The sequence below is a fragment of the Marmota flaviventris genome, chromosome 1 (assembly GCF_047511675.1).
Source record: "Marmota flaviventris isolate mMarFla1 chromosome 1, mMarFla1.hap1, whole genome shotgun sequence".
NCBI classification, from domain to species: Eukaryota; Metazoa; Chordata; class Mammalia; order Rodentia; family Sciuridae; genus Marmota; species Marmota flaviventris.
The window spans coordinates 205,865,923-205,893,536 of record NC_092498.1 but is presented as its reverse complement, the minus strand read 5'-3'; the positions used below and the strand labels follow the sequence as shown (position 1 = coordinate 205,893,536).

Below are 27,614 nucleotides of genomic sequence, written 5' to 3'. Positions count from 1 at the left end.
TGCCTGTAATCCCAGGGACTTGAGAGGCTGAGGCACGAGGATTAGAAGTTCGAGGTCAGCCTCAGCAACTTAGTGAGGCCCTTGGGAGCTGAGTGAGACCCTGTCTCAAAAGATGGGGGGCATTTCCCCTAGGTGGTTTTCCTCCCCCAAACCCATTATCCCAGTCTAACCAAGAGAAAAACATCTGACAAATCCAGCCAATGAAGGGACAAGGACAGGACACCTGCCCGTTAAAAAAAAAAAAAAAGGAAAGTCTGAGAAACTGTCTCAGGTCATGTGGGATCCTAGGGTAGAAAAAGGGACATTCAGAGAAAATGGAGGAAATGTGACTGAAGTGTGTGAACTTGGGTTAATAATTGTGTCTTTTTCTTTTTCTTTTTTTTTTTTTTTTTTGGCCTGGGATCAAACCTAAGGACACTTAACCACTGAGCAACATCCCTTTTTTCCCCAATATTTTTAGTTGTAGATGGACCCGATACCTTTACTTATTTATTTACTTATTATTTTTATGTGGTGTTGAGGGTCAAACCCAGTGACACCCGTGCTAGCAAGCGCTCTACCACAGAGCCCCAGCCCCAGCCCCAGCCCCATCCCCAGCCCCAATTACTGTGCTTGACACTGACTTGCTGACGGTGCCCAGCGAGCCGTGCGGGTGAGATGTGATGATGGGGAAGCTAAGCATGGGGCCCGGGGCTCTGCCCTTCTTCATGATTATTCTGTAAATAACTGCTCTAAGATAAAATGTTTAAATATACACAGAGCTACAGATAGGTGGATGGATGGATAGATGGGTGTGGTTGCCATGGGAACAGGGATTGTCTGGGACAGAGATGGAGGAAACAGAGGCCCCTTGAGGAAGCTAAGGCAGCATCCAGGCTGCAAGTGAGCTGGCCTTGACCTGGGCCACTGCAGGGAGCAGGAAAATGGGAAAACTGGGGGTGTTTCAAAGACACAGAGTGTGCATGACTGACGGATAACAGTGAGGGGAAAGGTGGCTTTCAGGGTGTCTGGATCCTCTGGTCCATGCTCCTGGGCTGCCCTCGCTGAGCTGAGGAAGTTGGTGGGTAAGCAAGCCCGGGGCTCCAGAAACCAGCCAGGTGTCTGTCCCTGAGTAGAAGGTCTTTTCTGGGTTGGTAGGCCTTATATAAGTCTCATTTTATGAAAACTCAGATGAGCTAGATGGGAGTCTGTCAGAACTGCTATATGGCATGATGGCATTTTTGGGAGGGGCTGGAGGCTGCCGACTTGCTGGGTGACCTCCATCCCTGTCTTTGCCCTCTTGGAGCAAATGTAAATGAGGATCAGTATTGTATCACTGACATCCTTGTAAGGGGAAGCAAATGAGCTCTGTTCAATGCCTGGCATACAGTGGCGCTCAATAAATGCTGGGGTAACTTTGCTTCTTCCCAACTCAGACGGACGGCGCGACGCCTGTCTCTTTAAATTATGCAAATGAATTGCGGGTGGTGGCGTAAGTGTGCGCGAGTGTGTGTGTGTGTGTGTGTGCGCGCGTGTATTTGTGCGCGCGCGCGCATAGAGGGATAGATAAAAAGGAGCCTCTTCTTCTTAGCCAATCAGCGCCCTGGACTGAAGGAGCCAGCCGCCTAAATGGCCCAATGCTGGGCCGCGCGGACCCTGAGCCCGCCCCTGCCTCCCGGCGCCGCCACGGGGGTGGAGACTTTCTCGACCACGCCCCAGGGGCGGAGCCACTAGGCATCCGCGCCGCAGCCGCGGAGGGAGGGGCGGGGCGGGCTCGGGTGTCAGCAACCGAGCCGCAGGTGGCGGCGGGCGCGGGGTCTGCCCGAGCTCGAGAGGTGAGTGCTGTCCCCGGGACCCCTCGGCGTCCCCGGGCATCGCAGTTCCCCCATGCGCGCTGTGCCCAGCGGCACTGGAGGCTGCGGCGGGCGAAGGCGCGGCGGCGCGCGAGGGCTGGCGGCCGGGGTAGGGGGCTGCGCGGTGGGCGCCCCGGCCCCCCCCGCGGTGGCAGTCGGGGGTTCAGAGGCAAAGATGGGGACCCCCTCCCCAGCACTCCATCTCCTGGCCTAGAATTAGAGCGTGCAGCGGGGTGGCTGTACAGCAAGACCCCTCCCCAAATCCCTTTATTCTAAGCCTGGATCTTGCCTAGGTTCTGGGGCTTCAAAGATGGGGGCGCCACTCTCCTTCCAGCCTGCAAACCTGGGCAGACGAGGTGGGAACCACTCCCAATTTTTTTCTTTCCAACTTTGGCCTGCAGACCCCTAGGGATTGAGATGAAGGACCTGCTTCCCCTTTTCTCCACTGTGAACCCCTATTCAGGCCTGGCAGCTGGAGGAACCCGGGGTCTCCTCTCCCCACATCTAAATGTCCGACCCGGCATCCACCTTAAAGCTGGGACGGAGGTCTTTCCCCTGGCATCCTCTATGGGACCCCGAGGTTGGAATTCTGGGGAGGAGATAGTGTGGGGTCCCCTCCTGGCGGGGACTGGCCAGGCCAGGCCTGGCCTAGAAAGGCCTGGAGCCTGGATTGGAGGGGTCCCTCCCCGTGTGTGAGTGTGTGAGGGGGAGCAGCAGCATCTGTTCCTAGGGATGAAAATAAATGGAGGTAAATTAAGATCTTGCCTGAGGCTGGCTGGGAGTGGGGTGCGGGGGAGTGCTGGGTGGTGGGCAGCCCCTCCATCTGCCTCCATCCCCTGATCACCTGCCCCAGCCGCATTGGGGACCAGGAGGCAGCACAATGGACCTGCCTCACTGGTGACCTTGGGCAGGTGACAGCACCTCCCTGAGCCTTTGTTTCCTCTCTTTTGAAAGTTGAGATTGGGGGCTTCTGAACCCACCTCCCCTCTTTTGGGTGGACTGTGATTTTCCTCTTGCTTAAGATGGGGTCAAGAGAATGGTGGGGTTTGAAGACCCCTCAATGAGCCTTACTGGCCTCTGTGCCTCAGTTTACTGCACTGCAAAATGGGTTGATGGTGACACTCTGGCATTGCCAGAGGGCTGAGGATAAGAAGGGGACAGTCCTGTCCACTAGTAAAACATGACCAAGCTGCAATTGTCAGAACAGGGACCCGACCCTGGTCTCACCAGTGGAGCTGCCTGGGGCACACCCTGACCCACATACCTTCACCCACGCCAGGGGCGAGCCAGTTCCTGGGCTGGGTCCTGGGCAGGAGGAAGAGGTGGGAGGTGACAGGCCAGCCTCTCTCTGTCCTTTGCAGCTTTGTCCCATCAGTGGGCAGAGGGGTGAGTTCCAGGATGAGACTTGAGACCCCTGCCTCTGCCTGCCTGTGGCTTTGCCTTGCTTTGCTCCTCTGTGAAATGGGCTGACCCCTCTGGGAAGACCAGAGGAGACCGTGGGAGGAGGGGGCGCTGTAATGCAGATGTGATCATTATCATATTAATTATAATATTGCTGCTCACTAAATGGTGTCACAGCTGACCAGAAAGGGGACAGAGGGAGGGGCGTCTTCAAGGGGTGTTGTCTGTAAAGTCAGGTACTCAGTAGGCACTCAATAGATGTGTGTGCCACAGGACACGATGGAGAGGGAGGGGACCAGTAGGGAAAGCTGAATACTTTCCCGAGCGCCAGCTCAGAGGCCAGCCCTCCCTCGGCTGAGCCATGGCAGGACCTGGGCCCGTGCCTCAGTTTCCCCACCAGATGAGACACTGCCTGGGCACACCGTGGTGAGAAGCCAGCCGGTCTGTGTAACTGGTCACAGTCCTGGTGACAGAGCTGATCTTGGAAATGGCGTGGCATCCATGAGGACCCATCAGTGGGGAGGAAGAGAAACTCTCATTCTAACGTGTGCCCGCTCAGCCCAGCAGGACGCGTCTGGTTCTGTTTATAGGATCCTGGAAGCCGGAGAAGGCAGGGACAGCCCAGGTCATCCAGCAAAAGGTCAGGGGCCTTGACCCCCAACCAGCCCCGACCCGGTCCCCAGGCTGGGAGCTTGGGCCATGCCTTCTTTGCTGACTTGGTTCCTGTCCCATGTCATCTGCTTCTGGGCGGCTCACACATCTGAGTCCCAGGTTTTCGGGAATTGGTGCTGGGAAAGCAGGTCGGGGGCATCTGGGGTCAGCTGGCAAACGGCTGTGTAACCTTGGGCAAGTGTCTATCCATCTCTGGGCTCGGCCAGGGCACTGCAGAGGCCGGGCAGCCGATGGGATGCGGTCAGCAGAGTATCTCAGACTCCTGGCATTTTTAGGGGCCATTTAACTTCTTTCCAAATCAGAAGAAAAAGGAAGGAGAACTTTTGGGGTCCAGGGAAGCCTTTTCGTATATAAGATTAATATCCTCGTCTTCGTGCCAACGCTGCTGAAAAATGTCATTTTAAAATTTCTTTGCGTGGAGGGAGGGAGCCACCTTGGGCTGGCGGGTTCAGGGCTGCGGGGCCAGGGCTGGTGCTCGGCTGTGGGTGCTGCTCTTTCAGGGTCCTTGTCGTGGTTATGATTTGTTCAGTGATGAGAGCCCCAGGCTGGGCCCCAGCACATAAGCCTCAGTTTACCCACCCACACGGCCTCCCTGTGGTTTCAGAGAGGTCCCTGGGGACCCATCAGGGCGGGGAGGTGAGGTGGCAGTTGGGTGGTAGGCGGGGCAGGGTGAGCTTCCTGTCTCCCCCACACACACCACACGGTGACGGAAGTGACAGGGGCCTGTGGCCATCGCCTAGTGCCTGCCCTGAGGGACGCCCTGTTGGGTGAGTTGAGTCCCGGCCTGGGGCTCTCCGGCCCTCCTGGGCCCCATCAGGAGCAGAAGGGAGCCCTCTGCCTGGGCTGGGAGTGGTGTCATTTCCTGGGCTGGGCCACCTCAGGGTGAGCCATCCTTCGCTTTGGCTCCTGCCCCCAGAGCTCTGAGTGGTGGTGGGGGCTGGGGACAAGGAGCCAGAGCCACAGAGGAGGTTGTGCGTGGGAGACTGCCCGCAGCCAGGCCGGGGTTAGAGGAGCACAACCCTGTCCCCAGAGACGGCCACCTCCCTCTGTGCCTATCTCCTCGTCCGTGAAATGGGGGCCGCTGGGGGCTGAAGGCGGGGTGATGGCCAGGTGTGAGGGTTTGGGCACAGCAGGGCACATACGGGTGTCAGGGGACAGAGAGGGGCAGGTGCCTGGTGGGAGTGAGACGGTTGGTTTCTGGGGAACTTGGGATCCCTGAGCGTGCGTCTAGCAGAACTGAGTCTGCTCTGCCTGGCGCTGGGCCCCGGGAAGAGGCTGGCACACGCCAGGCCGGGCGGGAACTGGGTTCAGTTTTACTTAGTTTTACACTAAGTCGCCGCCTGGTGCTACAGGGCCCCGTCTCCTTCAGCACGGCTCGCGGTCCCGCTCATGGCCAGAGATGATCTGAGCATTTGGGACTTTCCTCCCTTGGGACATCAGCCTGCAGTGCCTCATCTCGCCAAATTAGGTTGGCTAGGGACTCCCCTGGGAGCAGAAGTTCCTCAGGGGCGGCAGCATTGCCCGGAACAGGATGGTGTGGGGTAAATTTGCTGAAACAAATGATTCGCCTGGTGAACTCCTGTGGATGCTTTAAAACCCCAACTATCATGCCCCTCTCTCTCTCTCTCTTTTTTTTTTTGCAGTGCTGGGGATTGAACCCGGGGCGCTCTCCCTCCGAGCCTCTCTCCCTGGTGCTTACTGTGTTTTTATTTTAGTTTTGAGTCAGGGTCTCCCTCAGTTGCCAAGGCTGGCCTCGAACTTGCAATTTCCCCTGCCCCCTCTTTCCTGGTGGCTGGCATGACAGGTGCAGGTGTACCCCGCAGGCTCAGCCCCCGTGGCCCCTGCTGAAGTCCAGCCTTTGTCCTTCGGTCGGCCCCTCCCTGACCACAGCAGATTAGGGACGCCTGTGTCCGGCTCTGCCCTCCTCGACTGGGGGCCTTTGGGGGGCCAGGCTCAGGGCTGTCATCTCAGAGGTCCTGGCGTTGCCCTGCTCGGAGCGGGCACTCGGCGGGTGCTGAGAGACATGCGAGGACCAGGGGCCGGGGCTGCATGGGTCACCTGAGGCTCAGAGAGGGGCGGCCATGCCCAGCATCCTGCTCAGTCCTTTCCTGGTGGGACCCAGGGCGCCTCCCCAGCCTGCAGTGACCCGGCCCTGTCCCCGCTGCCACCGTGCCTCCCAGGCTCCCAGCTGCTGCCGAGCTGCCCATGGGGTCATGAATTATGGATGAGGCCTGCAGGCTCCAGTGACCAGCCTGGTCTCGGAACATGCCAAGGACACCCTGCGGCCCTCCCCCACCGGGCGGCCGGGCCCAGCCCCGTGCAGAGCCAGGGTTCCCCAGCCAGACCCTCCCGGGCGCCCATCGTGGGCTGCAGAGGGGAACTGAGGCCTGGGGCTGGACAGTGGCTCAGAGGACAGTGCGCACCGGCCTCCAGGGGCTGCTGGCGGGGTCACCAGGGCAGGGGCAAGCTCTCCCTGCTGAATGAGCTGCGGCCGGGACTGTGAAGAGGGACTCAAGAGACCTCAGGGGGACCTTCAGGGACACTCCAGGGACCCCAGCACCCTCCCCACCAGACTCTCTTCCCACAGGAGCCGTGAGCATCTGAGGGCAGGTCTGAGTTCCGCCGTGGCAGGGTCAAGCCTGCTGTCATTTCCTGCTGCGGGACCTTGGCAAGTGGCTTTCCCTCTTCAGACGGGACTGGATTCTCCCATCCCTGACCTGGGCCTGAGCGTCTCGCCTGGGCCGAGCTCACCCACTCCCACTCCCACCTTTGCCCACGAACTCCTACACCTGCTCAGACCCCGAGCCCCGTGCCCTTCCTTCCCCACCTGAGCTCCCCACCTGTCCCTCCATCTAGTGCAGACCCGACCGACCCCATGAGACTGGGGCATCTGTGTCCAGTTCTGCTCCCGTAGACCAGGGGCTGCAGGAGCAGAGCCCAGTCATCTCAGACACCACCACCGCCCCCCACTCCTGGTCCCCACCCCAGCCCAGCCTCAGGGCATCCGCCTCTCCCTCCTCCCACTTTCCCCTACTCGGGCTGGGGCTTGCACTTGTCAGGACTGTGTGGCTCAAACTTGCCTTTTTCTTCAGACAGATATCGGAGGGGGCCTGCAGGGGTCTCCACAGAGGCCATCAGGATGTCGTACTTTGGGGAACATTTTTGGGTAAGACCTACTCTTATTTTGGTGGGGGCTCTGGCAGGGCCATATGGACTTTTATGGAGTTGGGGAGACTGAGTGTCTTGTGGACAGGGAGAGGGTCTGCTGCAGGTAGAAGTCAAAGCAGGAAGAGTCAGGCTGGGTTAGAATCCACACCCTCAGACCTCACAGACCTTGTGACCTTGGGCAAGTCAGGAAGCCACAGCCCAGAGGAGGAATCTGGTAGCTGAAATTGCCCAGCAAAAAAGTGCAGGCTCAGGACACCAACCTGGGCCAGAGCGAGCGCCACCGGACGCGGGGTCACTCCAGCCGGGGGTTCCCGCGCCCTTCCCATCCCGGAGAGTTGGGGAGTTTTCTTGGCTTGACCCCTGTGTCCCCTGCGCTCCTTCCCCACCCAGGATGGGAACGGGAAGGGGGACAGAGAGGACTCCCTCGCTGACTCCCTCCCTCTGGCCCCATGACCCCCTGCTCTGGAAGGCGCTGGGGCCCCCAAGAGCCTTCGTCCAGCTTCGAGAACACCGAGTCAGCCGGACACCCCCCCCTGCAGGGCCAGGGCAAGCCCGGCTCAGGGGCACCCGGGGAGCGGCCAGCATGCGGCTGTGTCCTGCAGGCCAAGGGGCAGGCTGGGTGGAAGCCCAGAGTGTGACATTGGTGGCCAGCTCAGAGAACAGGACGCCCCCTGCAGAGGTGGCTAAGGAGGGTGAGCCTCAGGAGAGGCCCGGAGGGGCCTGCAGAAAGCCCCTTCCTCAACTGCAGGCCCTGGGCTCGCCAGAGGAAGCCTGTTGTTAGGCAACCAGTTGCCCCTGGCAACAAGCAGGCTCCCTCCTTTCTCCCCTCCCAGCTGGGGCTCCTCTTACCCGCCTTCACTTTCTTAAAGGGACCATACCCTCTTGCCACCTGGGGGCGGTGTCTGACCTGCACCCTCTCCCCAGGGGTCTGACTCTCCAGCTCTGCCTTTGAATGGCTGTGTGACCCCGGGGGACTCTGTGTCTCTGAGCCCCCATGAGGACCTCTGTGGGAGGGGGTTGATGGTTAGAGCATCAGAAGTTGGAGCCCTGACAGCAGTACCTACATCTATTTAAGATGTCTTTTAAGGTACGAGGCACCTACATTTATTTTAAGTCCTTTTTAATTGCACAAAGTGCGCAGACTCTCCATAGAAAATCAGATGAGCAGCAAAGAAAAAAAAATAGAAACCACCCCCACCTAAAGACACCCCAGCTCCCGCGCCAGAGCTCTGAGCTCCGGATTGGAATTTGGTTCTGCGGGAGCCCTTGGCCAGGTGACTCTGCCTCCTCCAGCCCAGTTACCCCGTGTGGGAAAGGGCATTGGAATTCCATCTTCCTGGGACACGGGAGTGCCTCGGGGACCCTGTCCATGACAGAAATCTCCAGACTCCAGCGAGGTCTTTTTTTTTAGTACTGGAATTGAAGCCAGGGCCGGGGGCCTGCTGGGCAAATGCTCTACCACTGACCCACACCCCAGCCCTTAGTAATGCTTCTTTCAATCAGTGGCTTGCATTAGAGCCCCCACACAGGCTGGGCAGGGCTGAGGCTCTGGGTGGTCCAAAGGAGACTCTCTCATCAGGGGTGATCAAGACAGACAGGGATGCATCAGTCTCCTTGAGCCGGGCAAGGCAAGAGGCATGGAGGACACTAGGGAGCCATGGGGGAAGTGTGAGCAGGAGAGGGCCATGATCAAGCTGTGATTGGAAGGTCCTGCCCCAGTAGGCACTGGGGCAATACTGGGATCCAGAGGTTCTTGAAGGAGACACACACCCAAGACAGACCCCTAGGACCCTCGGCTGCCAGCCCACTCTGAGGAAGGCAGACACTGCTCGGGGTTTGCCAGCCCTGGGAACCAGGCCAGTGGTTGGCTCAGAGTCAGGCCCAGATGCTGGCCTGGGTGACAGTGCCTGGAGCAGCCTCACCCGAGGATCCCCGGGGGGCAGTGAGCTGCCGCGGCTGTTTGCCAGGCCCTCACACTGACCCAGGAGGCCCCTTGCCCAGCGCTGTGCCAGGCCCCCTCACCAAGACCCTGGGGAGCTGGGTGCTGTCACTGTCGGAGGAGGAACTGAGACCCAGAGAGGCGAAGTCACCAACTCTAAGACACTCAGTGCATGTAAGGGGGGTTTAGCACTGGAGCCTGAAAATACAGGTCTAGACAGGAAGCTGGAGGGACAACCAGAGCGCCCGGGGAAGTGGGGTTCTGAGCAGCTTGGGAGGAGGCTGGTCTGGAAGGGCCCTAGTGAAGTGGGCGGGGCTGGCGGGGTGGGCGGGGCTGGCGGGAGGATCTGGAGGCTGGGAGGGACTGGCAGGTGGGCGGGGCTGAGGTGGGCGGGGCTGAGGTGGGCGGGGCTGGCCGGGTGGAGGGCTGGTGGTGGAACCCCTGGGCAAAGGTGTAGTGCGAAGGGACCACGTGTCCCTGCATGGGTTACTGCCTTCCTGGCGAGGCGGGAAGAAACCAGGAGCTGAGGCTGGAAAAGCAATTCCAAACCAAGGGAACTTGGACTCGAGCAGCTGATGGACCACTGACCAGCGCCATCAGTGATTCTAGAGTGAGGGGTGGCTGTCGGGAGCCTTGGGCTTGAGGCTGCCTCGACCCTCTCCGAGCCTTGGGTAGCTCCGTGTTAGCTGGGGCCGGGAGCCAGCCACCTCTCAGGGGGATGAACCAGATGGATCTCCGTCAGGGTCCCCAAAGCCCCAAAGGCAATTCTCGCTTTTGCTCATTCGCTAAATCTGGTTCAGTCTCCCGTGTGTGCAGCAAGAGGGTCATCTGGGAGGACTTCTGACCAGCCTTCCAGCTTCCAGGTGACTGGGCCGGTGAACGGAAGACACTGCCCAGTGCGGCCAGAGGGAGGGTCCAGGGACTTCTACTGGGAATTAAGTGGCGTGGGGCGGGGGCCGGGCTGGGCGGAGGAGCCCCGTCTAGCTGTGCAAGGCCCGGGGTTCCCTCCCCAACACTGCAGAGGGAGAGACAGACAGGCAGAAAGAAGGCTTGGATCTCTCCACCTCATCTTTCCGTCCTGATTACAAAGCATCATCGGTGCTAACATTTTCCAAGTTCCCTCAGACCCCAGCGTAACACCCTTCTGAATGGACAGTTCAGTGTTCAGACATGGCACCCTTCACAGGTGACAGGATCTGGCTGGCATTAAAATGTCACCTGCTGGGCACAGTGGCGCATGCCTGTAATCCCAGTGGCTAGAGAGGCTGAGGCAGGAGGATCCTGAGTTCAAAGCCAGCCTCAGCAATGACGAGGCACTAAGCAATTCAGTGAGACTCTGTCTCTAAATAAAATGCAAAATAGGGCTGAAGATGTGGCTCAGGGATCGAGTGCACTTAGTTCAACCCCCGGAATCCCCCCACCCCCAAAAAAGTCAAGTCATTTTTCCTACACTTTCATATGGAAAGGGGTCCCAGTGTCCTATTTTGAATAGCAGTAAAAGTTGCCCTTACATAAATGCATTTGGAGAAGAAACAGATTTAAAATGTTAAGTAACAGAGAATTAGCAAAAACTAGAATTGCTTTTGGGGCTTTGGGGACCCTGACAAATATCAATCTTCATTCCCATGTAAGAGGTGGACGAGGGACAGTGACAGCCCAGAACTCGGAGGAAAGAGGTTTCGTGTGAGGCATAAGTAGGCGCAGGGTAGAGGCTCAGCTCCTACCAGCACTAACTGTTTACAGCAAAATAACATTTGTTCACTTATTCAAAATTCTCAAAAACTTGTGTTTTCTGGGCCTCACCCCGTGCTGGGCTTTTCTGGGTCCTGAGAAAGAACTCAGACCCAGGCCCTGACCTGAGCCTCAGAGAGGGAGTTTCCATGTTGAAAAGAATAGAAAACACAACTACAGTGACTTAAACAGCAGGGGTTGTATTCATTGGCTTATAAAAGTGGACAGCTGTGTGGCAATGTGGCTTTCAGGTTTGGTTCCATCCAGCAACTTGACTAAACACACATGTTATTCGATTCCTTCTGGTTCAGCATCTTTCTAAGGCTCATGGTTTTCTCTTGGCTTCTAATATCTTTTGTCACCACTATTCCTCATTGACGGAGAGAGAGAGAAAAATCAGAGGGGGAAAAACTTACGACACTGAGGCAAACAGAAGCAGAAAGACCAGGACCAAAGATAAAAGAGACACAAAGAACAACTGAGATTCTCGTTCCCTCAACTACAGGTTCCAAACCCCAGGCTTTTTTCTGATTGGTCCAATTTAAAGTCCAGGAACTGGGGCGAAGGGGAAGTGCAACAGACCCATGGCTCAAGCCAGGGATGGACTCCTGCTCCTTGGCCCTGCCTCCGTTGCTAGGCAACATTGATAGCCTCATCTCCCACCAACTTTCTTAATCTTCACCTTCATCCCCTCAGGGTGAGAAAAATCATGGCTTTGAGGTCCTGTACCACAGCGTGAAGCAGGGGCCCATCTCCACCAAGGAGCTGGCTGACTTCATCCGGGAGAGGTGAGGTCCCCAAGCCCTACCTACCATGTGGCCACGCCCACAGCCATGTGACACCCCCGTGGTCCCGCCCACCTCCCCTCAGGTCCTGCACCTGCCTTGCCAGGTACCCTCCCCCACCCGCCAGGTCCAAATTCCCGGGGCCTCGAGGAACCAAAGGGTCTTGAGGACCCTTGAGACCAATGGTTCTGGGCCCTGTGAACTCCACGTCCCCTTTTAAACAATAACCACCCTGGTTCTAAAGCCTCCCTTCTGATGATAGAACCTACTTGGATGGGGGGATTTTTAAACTCCATCTCGCGCCTTGAGGATGATGAATGAAAACACATATGCTAGAATAGTCCACATTCCAACACGCACTTGCGCACATGATGAACTAACTGCAGGGCCAGGCAAACTCCGCTCCCACTGGTATGACTTTTTTTTCTTTTTGGTACCAGGGATTGAACCCAGGGACACTTAACCACTGAGCCACATCCCCAGCCCTTTTAGATACGGGGTCTCCCTGAGTTGCTTAGCGCCTCATTTTTGCTGAGGCTGGCTTTGAACTTGTGATCCTCCTGCCTCAGCCTCCCAAGTCGATGGGATTATAGGCATGCATCACTGCATACAGCTGGTATTCCTTTTTTTTTAAAAAAAAATTATTATTATTATTTTAGCTATACATTGATACAATACCTTTCTTTCTTTCTTTCTTTCTTTCTTTCTTTCCTTCCTTCCTTCCCTCCCTCCCTCCCTCCCTCTCCTCTCCTCTCTTCTCTTCTCCTGTCTTTTGGTGCTGAGGGTGAAACCCCTGCCTCCCACGTGCTAGGCGAGCCTCTACCATTCAGCCCCAGCCCCTGGGGTAGCTTCCAAGTGGATACATTGATGCCCCGCAAAACTGAGGTTTTGTTTGAAGGAAGATGTGACTAGACATGAGGCAGCATTTAGCAGGATCTGCCCAGAGGGAAAACGGAAAAATGAGCTTTTCTCCTGGAATTAAGTGAAACAAACCATACGAAGCACTCCACTCGGTGCCCATTATGTGCTCCAGTGTTTTTCCCGGCTGCTACCAACACTGCTGTTGTTGGCCAAGGGCATTGCTTAGCGGAAACGGATCTCTTGCCCAAATTTCCAAAATGCCCTCCTTGAGAGCCACTGCTTAGACATTGGAGATGGGGAAGCGGAGGTCCAGGGCTAGTGCTCTCCCAGATGCCCAGAAAGAACCTCCGCCATCTCCCCGCCTCCCTGTGCTCCCACCCAGAGCCACCATCGAGGAGACGTACTCAAAGGCAATGGCGAAACTCTCCAAGCTGGCCAGCAACGGGACCCCCATGGGGTGAGTGGGGCAGGGGTCACCAGGGCGCTGGGCCTGGGGCATCGGGAGCCTTCTCGGGGTGGATGTGTCTTTACTCATGTGACATGACATGACATGTAGAGTTCACTCCCTGGCTTCTTCATATGTTCACTGCACATGTATTTGTTGAGCACCTTCTGAGAGCCAGACACTACAGCCCATGGGACCTTTGTCCCATGTCTCATGAGACACAAGTTAAACTCACATATAACCAAGTCCTTTCCCTGAGTGAGAAGTGCTAGGCAGGAAACGAAGCAGGACCGTGAGAGGGTGGGCACTTCCTCTGGAGTAGACTCAGCTGCAGTGAGCCCAGGCCTTAATGTGCAGAAGGAGCTGGCCCTGGGAGTGTCTGAGGGCCAGAGACCCAGGCAGGTGGCCCTGCCAGTGCAAAGGCCCTGAGGCAGCAGCCCACGTGGCCTGTGCAAGGAAGAACAAGGAGGCTCACCTGGCTGCCTGGGGGGTGAGGAGGGAATGATGGGGGAAGAGGGGAGTGGAGGTGGAAAGGCCATAGGGACCTCAGGCACAAGCCACCTGTGATGTGGTCCCCTGGGCATTCGCAGAGTTCCTTGTGGTTGCTGTGGTTGCACAGGATGGGGAGGGCTGGGGCGGAAGCAGCAGGGAGAGAAGGTGTGTGGGGGGAGCATTGGAGGAGCCCTTGCGAGGGGCAAAGGCCACAGGGGACTTAGTCTGCCCACCTGGAGTCTCACCCAGTGGGAATAATCAGCTGGGGCCTGGAGACCAGGGGACTGTGCACTGCCCAGGAAGGACTCCTGGGTCCCCGGATAGGACTTAAGTTCTAGCTTTGGGACTAAGAATGGGGCTCAGTGGCCGAGCGCCCGCCTAGCATGGGAAGCCGTGGGTTCTGTCCCCAACCCCGGAAAATTAAAAAATATATATACTAATGAAGATGAGCGAGGCTTCGCAGGGCCAGGCCCGCAGGACATGTGCAGCCGAGGCCATTCCCGGGAGTGCGGGGACTTCAGCGGGGTGGTCCTCGCGGACCCTGGGGGTAACCCCGGCCTGCCCCCAGGACCTTCGCCCCGCTCTGGGAGGTCTTCCGAGTCTCCTCCGACAAGCTGGCGCTGTGTCACCTGGAGCTGACGCGGAAGCTGCAGGACCTCATCAAGGACGTGCTGCGCTACGGGGAGGAGCAGCTCAAGGCCCACAAGAGGGTGCGTGCCAGGGGGCGGGGCCAGCGCATCCGGGTCCCAGGCCTCCTGCGGCCTCCAGACCTGGGGGTGCCCCCAGATGCCCGCCACCTCCACACACGCGACCCCCCTGGGCTTGATGAACTCCCTCTCAGAGCCCAGCAGCAGCAGGGGGCGGGGACGGGGCTCAGTGGGGACCCTGGGCAAAACTGGAGTCGCACCTACAGGCTGTGGCCAGCCTCAGCCCCGGAGGCTTCTGCACAGCTCGGAGCAGATGCTGTCCTTTGCCGCGTGGAGACTGTGACATGCAGACTCCCGTACCACACAGCCTCGCCATTCCTGTGCATAGTGTCTCGGGCTGCTTTTGTGCTACAAGGAGAGTCCAGGTCGGGGACAAGCCCAGCACACTGACTCTCTGTTCTGTACAGACAGCGCTCGCTCGCCGACATGTTGTAGAGCCCTGGACGGTGCCTGGCTTGATACCTAACATTTCTAGACCTAAAAACCTAGACCCGGGTGCACGCCTGTAATCCCAGCGTCTCAGGAAGATCGTGGGTTCAAAGCCAGCCTCAGCAACTCAGCAAGGCCCTAAGCAACTCAGGGATAAAAAGAGCTGCGGATTGGCTCCGTGGTTAAACGCCTCTGGGTTCAAATCCTGGTACCAAAAACAAACATAAATAAAACAAAACCCAAAGGTCTAGAATCTTGGGTGATCCAAGCCTTAAACTCAGGATCCCATACCTTTGAAGTTTGTAATTATACAAAAAAAAAAAATTCTTTGCACTTACAAAGGGTCCCAGTTTAGAATGCTGGCGAACGATTTTTTTTTTTTAACTTCATAACAGTGCAGCAGTGACCTGCGTTCAGTAGAAATGGAACTTGGAGCTGTGAATTCGGAACTTTCTCTGGGTTAGTTAGGTGCTGCTCCGATCCTCTGTTGTGAAGCTGGGCAGCTGCAGGAGCACAGCATCCTTTAGCCATGAAACGGGGACCCCACAGTGTGCCCTGTGGCTAAGCCAGGGTGCAGGTGGGTTGGGCGGAATCGATACAGTCCCCATGTACAGTGTTTTCAACTTGCAATTATTATTATTATTATTATTATTAGGTTCCGGGCTGCTTAAGCACTGAGCCACATCCCCAGCCCTCTTCGTTTTATTTAGGGTCAGGGTCTCGCAAAGTTGCTCCGGGCCTAAGTTGCTGAGGCTGCCTTCAAGCCCGCGGTGCTCCGGCCTCAGCCTCCCGAGCCACTGGGATTTCCAGGCGAGCACCACCAGGCCCGGCCAAAATACTCTGGGACAAATAAAATACTCAGAGTATTACGGTCCCTGCGTGGGCACAGGTGGCACCCACGCGCCCCTTCACACCCCCCCCCCCCCTACAGTGCAAGGAGGAAGCGCTGGGCACCCTGGACGCGGTGCAGGTGCTCTCGGGCGTCAGCCAGCTGCTGCCCAAGTCTCGCGAGAACTACCTGAGCCGCTGCATGGACCAGGAGCGCCTGCGCAGAGAGAACACTAGCCAGAAAGAGATGGACAAGGTGTGCAGGTGGCGGCCGCTGCAGCGCGCGGGTCTGAGGGATCTGCCGCAGGGCCTTGGGGCTGCCTGATCAGAACGAAAATGTGTCGCACAGAGGTGGTCACTGGGCCTGCGTGTGGCCACTGAGCCCTGGGTACCCCAGGAACCCACCTGCCAGGTGACAAGTCTGGGCTGGGAAAGCCCTCTGTGTGTCCCCATCCCAATGCCATCCCCTCCCTGTGCCTCCTAGGCAGAAACCAAAACCAAGAAGGCGGCGGAGAGCCTGCGGCGCGCGGTGGAGAAGTACAATTCGGCCAGGGCCGACTTCGAGCACAAGATGCTGGACTCGGCGCTGGTAGGAAGCCGGCCCCAGAGATCCGCACCCCGACGGCTGCGCGTCCCTGGCCCGGGACACCTCCCGACCGCCCGCGTCCCAGGGTGCTTAGGGTCATAGGCCTAAGTCCTATTATTGTCATTGACATTATTTCAGAAGCCAAATTATCTTGTGCCTCAGTTTCCCCATCTGTAAAACGGAGACTCTAATAGTGCCTGCCTCATAGAACAGCGAAGGTTAAATGAGCAACTCTGAAGTTTTCAGACTAGTACCAGGGACACAGAAGCCACTCCCTAGGCTGTTATTATTATTTCCATTCTATTGGGGAGATTTTTGAAGAAGGGCAAAGTTCAGAAGCCAAGTATCTCCTGATTCCTTGGTGGCTGGAAGGCCACACAGCCTCTGTCCCTCAAGAGCTGTGTTACTTTGCAAGTTACTGCACCTCTCTGGGTCTCCATCTACCCACATGGACCAAGAGTAGACTAGAATCTCAGGACTCAGAATAAGAATTCTTTTTCAAGTTGCAAGTAATAGAAACTTTTATTTAAGCCTGGCATGGTGGCATTCACCTGTAATCCCAGTGATTCGGGAGGCTGAGACAGGAGGATTGTGATTTCAAAGCCAGCTTCAGCAAATTATCAAGGCCCTAAGCAACTAAGTGAATCTCTGACTCTAAATAAATCACTTCTGGGTTCAATCCCCCATACCAAAAAAGAAAGAAATGTTTATTTAAATGGATGAATTTTTTAGGGTCAGTGAACTGAAGAATTTTTTTGAGGGGGTGCGGAGGCTTCAGGCATGGATGGATTCAGGTGCCCAAATGGTGTTGGCAGGAAGCTTGTGTCTCTCTGATTCTCTAGTCAGTCGTCTTCCCTGGGGACTTGACCCCTAGGCAGACATTAGACATGCCAGTGTGTGTGTGTGTGTGTGTGTGTGTGTGTGTGTGTGTGTACATGCTCACATGTGCAGTGTGTGCACACAGAAAAGTGGCTGCCAGCTGCCCCCATTTGTATCCCAATACTCTTTGGCTCAGGAATGAAGCATCTTTTCTCGTAGTTCCAGCTAAAGTCCTAGGGCAGACTTTCATTGGTTCTTTCTCTAATCAGTCACTGAGGCCAGAGAGCTGGGATGTTCTGATTGGTCACATGGCCATTCTACATTTCCATTCACTCCTCTCTTCCTGCCTCAGCGCTTCCAAGCCATGGAGGAGACCCACCTGCGACACATGAAGGCGCTGCTGGGTTCCTACGCACACTCTGTGGAGGACACTCACGTGCAGATTGGGCAGGTGACTCGGGCTGGTGTGCAGGATGAGGCTGGGGCCGGTGCTGGGCAAGAGGACCCTGCCAGTCACACACCCTGCCCGCCCACCCACCCAGGTGCATGAGGAATTTAAGCAGAACATAGAGAACGTCAGCGTGGAGATGCTGCTCAGGAAGTTTGCTGAGAGCAAGGGCACGGGTCGGGAGAAGCCAGGTGAGTCCGCAGAGATGGCGGCCAGGCTGGGGGCCACAGCCGCAGAGAAAGAGGCGGGAGACTGGGCCTCCCTGAGCCTCAGTTTCTTCATCAGAAAAATGGCTGGTGACAATTCCAAGTCTCCAGCCCAGGTAGGAAGGGAATTTGATGGCTGGTCTGGTGTGTCTGTCTAGAAGATCCCAGAGAGGCCTTGAAAGCCACGCTCGGAGTTCAGACTTCACCCCAAGGGCCCCAGGGAGCTATTGAGTGTTGTTGAGCAAAAGACAAATTTGGAAAAGCCCAGATGTGGGGGCTGAGAGGAGCTGAGGGCAAGTTTGAGAATCAGACCTGGTTTGGGTCCTTTCTTCCTTGCTGGCTGTGTGACGTAGGACATGTGTCTTGACTTCTCAGTTTCCTCACCTAGAAAGTGAGGCTGAGAATATACTCACAGTAATTCTCACAGTGCTCGGTGATCTGATGGGTAGGTGTCCACTAACTACGTCACTGTCCCCAAGCCTACTCAGCCAGTGAGGCCTGTCCTTCCTCCTTGTTGTCTCTACGGCTCAGGCCCTGCTCAGGCCGCCCCTCCTTATGTGGCCCCCCCTTCTTGCCCTTGATTGGCCCCAGCTCTGCCGCCCTCACACATGCCCCTTGCCTCCCCATCATCTTGGGAGAGTCCCAGCTCCTCCTCTGGGTGTCCAGGCCCATCTTGGTCAATCCCCTGACCCAACCCAAGTTCCACCTAGAAATGCTGCAAGTGTCTAGATGGCTCAGGTGGCACCACCCAGCCAGTGGCAGAGCAGCCCCTGAGCCCACCTGCCCACGCCCTGGCTGGGCTGTTCCGCTTTTACCTACCTGACTGACTGCGGGCCCAAGCCGAGTGGCCGAGAGCTGCCGGCCGCCCGTGCCAGGCCCGCCCACCTCCACCTCCCTGTCTCAGGACCTCTGGACTTCGAGAGCTACAGTGCGGCTGCGCTGCAGGAAGGCAAGTACGTCTGGGCCTGGTCGCCCAGGCTAGACCGCCGGGTGAGGAGGGACCTGCCTGGGAAGGGACACCCGTCCGGCTCAGCCGCCTCCATCTGTCCTCAGCAATGAAACGCCTGCGGGGATCCAAGGCCTTCCGCCTTCCAGGACTAAGCCGGCGGGAGCGGGAGCCTCGAGCCGCCGTGTGAGGAAGGCCCTGCCTGGTCCCGGTCCAGGCTAGCCCAGAAATCCCCCACTCAGGAGTCTCCCTATCCCAGGCTAGCCCAGTCTTGCCCGTTGACCTCTGTGGGTAGCTCCGGAGTAGCCCCTGTCCCAGGCTGGCCCAGGACTCCCTCTCCCCAGGCTGGCCCACAAGAACCTCTGCCCCAGGGTAGTGCCGCGGTGCCAAAGCCCAACCTGGCTGGAGTCTGTCCACGCACCAAGGCCAGGCCGGGGGCTTCCTGGCCCAGAGTGGCCAAGGATTACCCCTGCCCCGGCCGGTCCAGGATGCCAGCCCTGTCGTGGCCTTGCCAATGATACCCCCACGTCCCCGGGCTTCTCAGGCCGGCCCTGAAGTCCAGCTCCAGCGGCCTCCCTTCCCAGGCTGTCCTGATCGGCTGACTCCAGACTCCCCACCCGAGCAAGCCCAGGTCCCACGGCCCCAGGGCTAGCCTAGGCGGTAGGGCAGGTGCCCCAGGTCCCAGAGGCGCTGACGCTGACACCTCTCCCTCCCTCCCCAGAGATTTCCTGGAACCCGATTCAGGGGTGAGTGCCAAGGAGGGGCTTGGGAGGGGCTGGCTGCGGTGGGAGGGGCCTGTTCTCACCTGAATCCCAGGTGAGACTGGGCGGGGTGGGAACCCCAGGAAGTGCAGCTTGGGGCTGGGCTCAGATCCCACCTGTGGGCCATGTGGGAGGACTGACACCCCATGGCACTTCAGCGTGCCCCTGGAACCTGCCACACACCCGGGGAAGGGGCAGGTGGTGTGGGTCAGAGCCAGGCCCTGGAGGGGAAAAGTTCAGTCGGGGGACCCACCTCATCACTCTCCACCCCCAGATGTGTCCAGAGGTGGATGAAGAAGGTTTCACCGTCCGACCTGATGTGACCCAGAACAATATCCTTCTGATGTCCCTGGGAACCACTGTTGGCACAGCAGGGACAAAGCTCTGTCCAGTCTGCCACTAGCAACCGCCCCTGTGTCCACCCTGGAGAGGGCCTCCGTGGTGGAGGGAACCCATCCAGATGTAAACAGCTGTTCTGTGGGGTCAGGGATGGGCAAGAGTGAGAGAGGCAGTTGGATTGTCCCAGAGGGAGAGTCCAAGGGCTTCCTGGAGGAAGGGGCACCAGTGTTGAGGTTTTGCAGCTGAATAGGAGTTTGCCAGTTAGTGTGAGCAGAGGGACTGTGCGGGGTCTCTACACGTTTGAGCAGGGAGGGACAGGTGGGATCTGAGGGCTGCTAGGATCTGCTTGGCTCCTTGACTGAGGCCTAAGCACGGCCGAGCCTTCTCGTTTCTCCTCTAGTGACTCCGACTTTGACGATGAGGAGCCTCGGAAGTTCCACGTGCACATCAAGCCCGCGCCAGCCCGGGCTCCGTCCTGTAACCCCGAGGCTGCAGCGGCACAGCTCAGGGCCACAGCGGGCAGCCTCATCCTACCTCCAGGCCCAGGGGTGAGGTGTGGGAGGGTTGCTCTGGGTGTGCGGCAGGGCTGGCTGGATGCACCTGTGCCTGACCCTGCCTCGTTTGTCCACAGGGCACCATGAAACGCCATTCTTCACGTGAGTAGCCTTCCGTCTTAATCTGGGTAAGAACACTTGGAGGGAAAGCTGGTCCTGGATTTGGGTGTGAATCTGAACCCCAGCTCTGCTGTAACATGGGGCAGGCTGCTTAACCACTCTGACCCTCAGTTGCCTCCTTTGTAAAATAAGAATAAATTAAATGAAAATTGGAAGGAGGGCTGGGGCTGTGGCTCATGGTAGAGCACTTGCCTCGCACGTGTGAGGCCCAGGGTTTGATCCTCAGCACCACATAAAAATAAATACAATAAAGGTATGTGTCCAACTACAACTAAAAAAAATAAATAAATAAATATATATATATAAAATTAAAAGGAGAAGCTGGGGTTAGGAAAGGAGCCCACACCTGGAGACAGGTTGTCTTGGCTCCTTCTTGAACCTCTGATTCCCCTGAGTCTCAGGGCCGTGGTGTGGGCAATGAGCAGGCTGCAGGCAGGGTGACAGGAAGGCTCAAGGGGGGTATCTCCCACAGGGGATGCTGCTGGGAAACCACAGAGGCCTCGGTCTGCCCCAAGGACCAGCAGGTAGGTTCCACAGGGTAGGACATGGAGCTAACTGGTGTGGCAGGTGTGGGCCGCCCCTACCTCCTCCCCATGTCTCTGCCTTGTGCCTCTGGCTTATGAAGCACCTTCTGTATACTTGCCCCATGTGGGTTTTGGGGTACGTGACCAAGACAGGTCTCTGTTCTCAGTCACATTCTAGTGGCTCATTAAAATGACCAGCAAATGAATTAAGTATGCTCATAAGTGTTGTGGAGAAGCTCAGGCCGCGATGCGCTGCAGACAGGAAGGGGTAACTTCACTTGGGATGGGGGCTTCCCGAGGGCTGGCTTTGGGCTGAACCCCGAGGAGGAGTAGGAAGTGGCCATAGGTACAACTGCAGGAACAGCTCAGGACAGAGTAGACCTCGCAAAGGCTCTGGGGGGGGCGGACAAGGCACACAGCCAATAGACCCCGCCCCTCTTGGCCTCCTGGTCCACAGCTGTGCAGAAAAGCTGCCCTTGGACGAGCAGGTATCCAAGAATCTCTTTGGGCCACCCCTGGAGTCAGCCTTTGACCATGAAGATTTTACAGGTGATGGGAACAGGGGTGAGGGCGTGGCTAGCGAGAGAGTGGGTGGGGCCATTGCAAGGATAGGCCAGGAGGAGGGAAGACAGGGCCAATGGGAAGGTAGGCTGGTCTGTCGAGGGGCAGCCTAGGAGAGAAGATGGGCACCTTTACATAAGTGGGCGGGGTTGTCACGTGAGTGGGCGGGGCTATAGCTGATGGACGCTTTCGAGTGGGACAGACCGTAGAGGGTGGCGGTCTGTGCTTGGGTCTGGGTAACAGTGGTGGGTAACAGTGGAGAGGACATTAGGGAGATGGACAACCGAGAATGGGAACCCACCTTCCCGCCTGAAGGAGGGTGGGCGGGGGCTCCGTGTGGGCGGGCCCGACGCTGACCGTCTGTTGGCTCCCCTAGGCTCCAGCAGCCTCGGGTTCACCTCCAGCCCCTCCCCTTTCTCCTCCTCGTCACCTGAAAACGTGGAAGACTCTGGCCTCGACTCTCCTTCCCATGCAGCACCCGGCCCCTCCCCGGATTCCTGGGTCCCCCGCCCGGGCACCCCGCAGAGCCCGCCCACCTGTAGGGCACAGCCCCCTGAACCCAGGGGAACACGGCCCCCACCGTCACCCGACTCTCCGCAGCACCTGGCACCATCGCCAGGCCCTTGGGGACTGGAGGCCGGAGGAGGTGAGTCCAGTGTCCTTGTCCCTGAGATTGGAGGGGACTGAGTGCCCCCTGTAGGCAGGGCCTGATCGGATTTCTGGGGACACAGGCGGGATGAGGTGACCCCCACCTCTACAGGGGTGATAACGAGGTCGATATTCAACAAGGCAGGGATGACGGTGCTGGGTGGAGGCCTGGGCGGGGGGAGGACATTTGCGCTAAGATTTGATGGCGGTGAGGATGGGCGGGGCCCCTGGATGGGTGGGGCTGCTGGGAGGTGTCGCCACAGCCTGGGAAGAGGCGGGGCGGGCGCTGCTGGGCACGTTTGAGGAACCCCCAGGGAGAAGGGGGGGGGCGGGAGGAAGCGCCTGGGCCTGGGGAGGACTGTGACATGCTCCTTGAGGAAGCGGAGCCCTGCAGGGCTTCGAATGGAGGAAGCACAGGACCTGCATGACTTTGGGGTCACATGCTCCTCTGGCAGCTTGGGAGGGAGGGAAGGTGAAGGAAGAGTGGCCTCGGGTAAGGGTGGAGAAGAGCCAGCCAGGTGGCCAGCCAGGTGGGGAAGGGGCCACGGGTGGGGGGTGGTGAGGCAAGGGTGGCATGTCACAACTGTGTGAAGATGTCATCAGAGCAGGGAGGGAGGCCACCCAGGGAGGAGAGCCTGGGGTTGAGCAGGCAGGGCCAGAGGGGCGCGAGGACGGGTGGAGGAAGGGAGCAGGCAGGGGTGGCCCCCTGGCCCCAGAGGTAGCTCTGACCACACACTGTCCCCAGCGCTGCTGACGCGCTCCATGGGAAAGAACCTGGCTGAGCCAGTTCAAGGGGCCAAACGTGCCCCGTGTATTAACAGAGGAGGGTGAGAGGCAGACCCAGGTCACCTAGGCGGCCCTCACCCTCGGAGGTGGGTGTCATAGCGCTGCTGACCGTGGCCCCCAGCCCTGCTTGCCCACCCCCTGACGAGGCACTCGCCCTTGTCTGGCTGCCAGTGTCTGGAGGCTCGGGCTGTGGGTGGTGCCTGCCCAACTCCCGGCTTCGTCTTCCTGAAGCCCTTCTCCCCCTGTTTGTGGCTGAGTCCTTGCCCCTGGCGGGTCCCTCCCCAGACCCAGGGTGAGACCCAGGGCGGTGGCTCATCTGGACCTGTTCTCCACGCTCCTCCCAGACCTGGTGCCCCCACCCGCCGATGGCACCTCTAGGGAGGGCCTCGCTGCCCCACCCCGGAGGCCGCGCTCCAGGAAGGTGTCCTGCCCCCTCACCCGGAGCAACGGTGACCTGGTAAGTGAGGATGTGACAGGAACTGGCTGGGAGTGGCCTGGGTGGTTCTTGGCCTCCACTTCTAGCCCCCACCCCTGTCCTTCCAGTCTCGGCCCCTGAGCCCCTCCCCACTGGGCTCCTCCGCCCCCAGCATCACCTCGGAGCGGCCCGGCTTCTCCTCCCAGACAGGACACGGTACGTGGGGCAGCTCTGGCCCCCCAGCCTCGGGGACCCTGTCTCTGGTCTGGGCGGTAGCTGGCGGCTGTGGCAGGGTGGGTCGTCAGGGCCTGTGCGCATTCATGTGACCCGTTTCTTCCTCGCCACCCCAGGAGTCTCCCGGGGCCCAAGCCCTGTGGTCCTCGGCTCCCAGGATGCCCTGCCTGTGGCCACAGCCTTCACGGAGTACGTCCACGCCTACTTCCGTGGCCACAGCCCCAGGTGTGACAAGGTCGGGAAGGATACAGGGAGGGCTCCAAGGCTGGTGTCTGGGTCTCAAAGGAAGTAGCAGACACAATTCTCGGCCTTGGAGGGCAGTGGGAGCCCCAGAGGGCGTTAGAGCAGGGCTTGGGGCTCCCCAAGGCCACTGTGCCACCAGGCTGAGCGGACCAGAAGCCGTGCCCAGTCAGGGGCAGGTGGGGTGAGCTGGGGAGCCAGAGCCTGGCCCGACGTCCCTGGGTGGATCAGCAGGAAGGACCTTCCTGTCACACCACAAGGAGGAGGAAAGTGTTTGACCCAAGCCCAGGCTGAGGACCGCTGCACCGCGCAGCCATTGTGGCTTGAGGTCTTGGTCTAGGAGAAAAGCAAACGGGAGGGGCCTTCTTTCTCCCTCAGTCCTGGGTGGCTTCTTCTCGTCCAGGCAGGGGTGACAGGGCTGCAGGCTTGATTAGGGTCTTGCTGGATTGGGGACTGGGAACCCCCAGCTGTGGTGGACTCAGGGGCCGGGGATAGGGCTCCAAGCAGAGCCCTGAGCCACCACGTCCCCCACTCCCCAGCTGCCTGGCTCGAGTCACTGGGGAGCTGACCATGACCTTTCCTGCTGGTATCATGCGAGTGTTCAACGGGACCCCACCCCCACCCGTCCTCAGCTTCAGGCTCGTGCACACAGCCCCCATCGAGCACTTCCAGCCCAGTGCTGACCTGCTCTTCAGGTACTGGGCACGCCCAGTGGGAAGGGGCCTTACACTGGGGGGTCAGCGGCTCCCGAGCTCTGAATTTCTACTCTGCCTCTTGGGATTTGCTGTGTGGCCTGGGATAAGCTGCTTGCCCTCTCTGAACCTTGCCTTCCTTGACTCCTCTAGTGTCCTCACCTCCAGCCCAAGTAGGGCTTTCCTGGGCCGAGGGTGGGACAAGAAATCACGTCTTTAGGGAGCCGCTGGCATAGAAGAAAGCCCTGGGAGGGCATTTCCTGAGGGCTGGGGGTGATGAGTCCCTGTCTGCACAGTGACCCCTCCCAGAGCGACCCGGACACCAAAGACTTCTGGCTCAATATGGCAGCTCTGACCGAGGCCCTGCAGCGCCAGGCGGAGCAGAACCCCACGGCCTCCTACTACAACGTGGTGCTGCTGCGATACCAGGTGGGCCCGGAGCCGGGGTGGGGCCTCGCCGCGCCCTGGGGGGCCTTCCCTCATTGGTGCAGATGGTACAATTATGCAAATTGGAAGAGGCCCCGCCCCAAACCTTGGGCTTGCACTTGTCTGGCCGATTTTGTTAAAATGAGGTGCTCGCCTGCCCTCTGCTGGACACACAGTGTAATACACTAAGTTCTCCTGCACCGGCCTGGGGTCCTTGGAAGATATGTGTGTGACGCTGTCAGCGTGGTGGAATGATGGGTGGCGAGGCAAGGTCACGGGGTGGCAGGACATAAACCCGAGCTGTGTCTCTCTTGCTTTTGTCCCCCCAGTTCTCCCGCCCCGGCCCCCAGTCCCTGCCTCTGCAGCTGAGCGTCCACTGGCAGTGCGCGGCCTCGCTCACCCAGGTCTCGGTGGAGTACAGCTACCGCGCTGGGGCCACCGCCGTGTCCACGCCGCTCACCAACGTCCAGATCCTGCTGCCCGTGGGGGAGCCTGTGACCAATGTCCGCCTGCAGCCTGCTGCCACCTGGTACGAGGCCGACCGACGCCCAGCCCAGCCCTGCCCTCCCCTGCCGTCCTCTCCCACGTGGGGACCTGTATGGCTCCCAGAGTTGTGGCAGCCAAAGGTCCAGCCAAGGCTGGACCCCTGACGGCGCCTACCTTGCTTAGAACTGGGGATGATTTAGATAATTTTGGAGCCAGGTACAATGGCACCCACCTGCGGTCCCAGCTATGTGGAGGCTGAGACAGGAGGCTGGCTGGAGCTCAGGAGTTTGAGCCCAGCCTGGGCCACACCAGAGATCCCATCTCAAAAAGAAATTCAGCCGCAGAGCCCGCGCCTCCTATGCGCGGGGCCCTGGGGTCCACCCCAGCTCCGCCAACAAACAACAAAACAGTTAACTTAAAAACTAATGATTCCTGACGGAGCTTCCTCCACAGCAGCCGTGAGCAGGCCTCTGCCGGGCGGTCCTGGTCCCTCCGCAGCCCCAGGTGTGGCCTCTCACCTCCCCACTTATGGAGGGGGAGACCGGCACCGGAGGCTCCTTGGCTTGTCTGAGGCCACACCAAAACCGGACTGTCCACCCATTCCTGGTGCAGCCGCCAGTCTGGCCTGCCACCACTTTTAAAATTTATTATTTTTATTTCAATTTTTTGCGGTGCTGGGGTTGGAACCCAGGGCCCCAGGCACACAGTGGGCGCTCTACCCCTGAGCCGAGGCCCGGGCCCACCTTCGTTTTGTACAAAAGGCGGAACCTGCTGTGCAGGAGGATTGGATGCGCCTTTTCAAAGTGCTGTCGGGCATCAGCCGCTCCATGCCCACCCCTTTTACAGATGGGGAAGGCTGGGAAGTGGGCCTGTGGGGGTCACGCAGGGGACCAGGAAGTGGCCAAACTGTGCCCACAGGCTTCTAGCATCTTCTCTGGTGAAGACCTGACTAAACTTCTCTCACTGCCAGGAGCCTGGAGGAGAAGCGGTTCATGTGGAAGCTTCCAGATGTGTCTGAGGCAGCAGGTGAGTTATGGGTGTGCATGAAGGACGGGGAGAGCTCAGGTGGGAGGCACTTATTCAGACTGGGGAGAATGCTGGTGGTGAGAAGTGGGCTTGAAAAATGTGGGAGAAGACAGTCCAGGGGGATGGGCATGGCAGATGCAAAGACCCTGTGGTAGGACTGCTGTGTCAACCAGCGGGGCCAGAAGAAAAGGGTGCATGGGTGCAAGAGGAGGTGGGCGGGGCAGATGAGCCACAGAGCAAAGGGTTTCTAGCGCAGGGACGGTGGGACAGCCCTGGGCGGGGGCGCAACTCACCTCAGGCCTCCCTAGGCTCTGGCCACCTCTCTGCCAGCTGGGAGCCCCTGTCTGGGCCCAGCACGCCCAGCCCTGTGGCCGCACAGTTCACCAGCGAGGGGGCCACTCTGTCGGGCGTGGACCTGGAACTGGTGGGCAACGGCTACCGCATGTCGCTGGTGAAGAGGAGGTTCGCCACAGGTAGGGTCACCTGCCACCAGGCACTGGAGCTGGGCCCTGTCACCTGCTTCTGCCGGGCTGCTGGGAGGAATTTGGCAGGAGGGGGCGTTTGAAGGTTTGGGAGCCAGGAGACCCAAAATTGGGGAAGTAGGTTGGGGGGTCAGGGCCCCAAAGGAAGAAGTCAAGGTAGAAGCAGGGCTGGGGTCTGGCTCAGGGGCCGGGGGCTGCCCAGCAGGCCTGGGGTCCCGGTCCCCCCAGCACTGCAAGTAAAGAGGGAGAAACAGGGGCCGGGTTGACCCCCGGGGCGTCCTTGGAAGGACCCAGGGCAGGGAACCAGATCCCGCCCCCACCCCCACTCGGTCCTCCCGCCCCACAAGGGGCTGCTGGGACCCGAGGCACAGACCATGGGAACGTTGGACGGGGGGGGACGCCAAGGGAACCGGAAGGTCAGGGCCCTCCTCACTGTCCCCACTGCCACAGGGATGTACCTGGTGAGCTGCTGAGCTGGGACCGAGGTGCTCACTCACCCCCCGCCCTCCTGCTGGGAGCCGGGCCGCTGTCGCCCCCACGAGGCCAGACTCTGGAGAGGAGCCCCGCACCAGCCCGGCTGAGCCGAGACCGGCCTCCTCCCGCCAACGCCCCAGGTCCTGGCCTTTTAACGTTCTTCGAATAAACACTTTATTTTCTAACAAAATAAAAAAGGAGACCTTATCCTGCTCCAGAGTGTCTCCTTCATACAGTCGGAGTGGAGAGGGGCAGAGCTGCATGGGTGCCGCCTGGTGTTTCTAGGGTATCTCGCCCCACCCCTTGCACTTTGCTTATCCTGTAAGCTTTCGAGGGACAAAAGCCAGACCCAGGGCCCACGGGCTCAGAACTGGGCTAGTGGGAGGGACAAGGACTACAGGAGCCCAGACTGGGGCACCCAGAGCTCTTCCCAAGGAGTTAAGAAAATGTCCTAGGGAGGGGCATCATAAATGGGGCTTTGACGTTTGAGTAGGAGTTTATAAGACGGGCGGGGCACCCCAGGCAGAGTTTGAGCTCCACGAGAAAGCAAT

At 58.8% G+C, this 27,614-nt stretch overlaps 1 protein-coding gene across 5 annotated transcripts; it reads left to right on the top strand.

Annotated features, from left to right (window-relative positions):
• The first annotated feature begins 1,745 nt into the window (after window positions 1-1,745).
• Fcho1 (FCH and mu domain containing endocytic adaptor 1) lies at window positions 1,746-27,270 on the top strand. Of its 5 annotated transcripts, none has more exons than XM_027932057.2 (28): window positions 1,746-1,814; window positions 6,493-6,573; window positions 7,002-7,071; window positions 11,440-11,531; window positions 12,772-12,846; window positions 13,895-14,036; window positions 15,394-15,546; window positions 15,775-15,879; window positions 17,048-17,146; window positions 17,238-17,334; window positions 18,254-18,298; window positions 18,403-18,481; window positions 19,017-19,041; window positions 19,331-19,388; window positions 19,765-19,943; window positions 20,027-20,051; window positions 20,542-20,593; window positions 21,051-21,142; window positions 21,531-21,800; window positions 22,933-23,045; window positions 23,132-23,219; window positions 23,354-23,462; window positions 24,017-24,172; window positions 24,466-24,598; window positions 24,925-25,124; window positions 26,052-26,107; window positions 26,416-26,580; window positions 27,040-27,270. In XM_027932057.2, the coding sequence occupies exons 3-28, from the start codon at window positions 7,045-7,047 to the stop codon at window positions 27,060-27,062; spliced, it is 2,658 nt and encodes an 885-aa protein (XP_027787858.2). In that variant the 5' UTR covers window positions 1,746-1,814; window positions 6,493-6,573; window positions 7,002-7,044; the 3' UTR covers window positions 27,063-27,270. The 5 variants fall into 5 exon arrangements, with proteins under 5 accessions (XP_027787858.2, XP_027787854.2, XP_071457339.1 ...); XM_027932053.2 differs by having other exon boundaries at window positions 6,998-7,071; XM_027932055.3 differs by lacking the exon at window positions 1,746-1,814 and adding an exon at window positions 4,590-4,672 and having other exon boundaries at window positions 6,998-7,071.
• The last annotated feature ends 344 nt before the right edge of the window (window positions 27,271-27,614 follow it).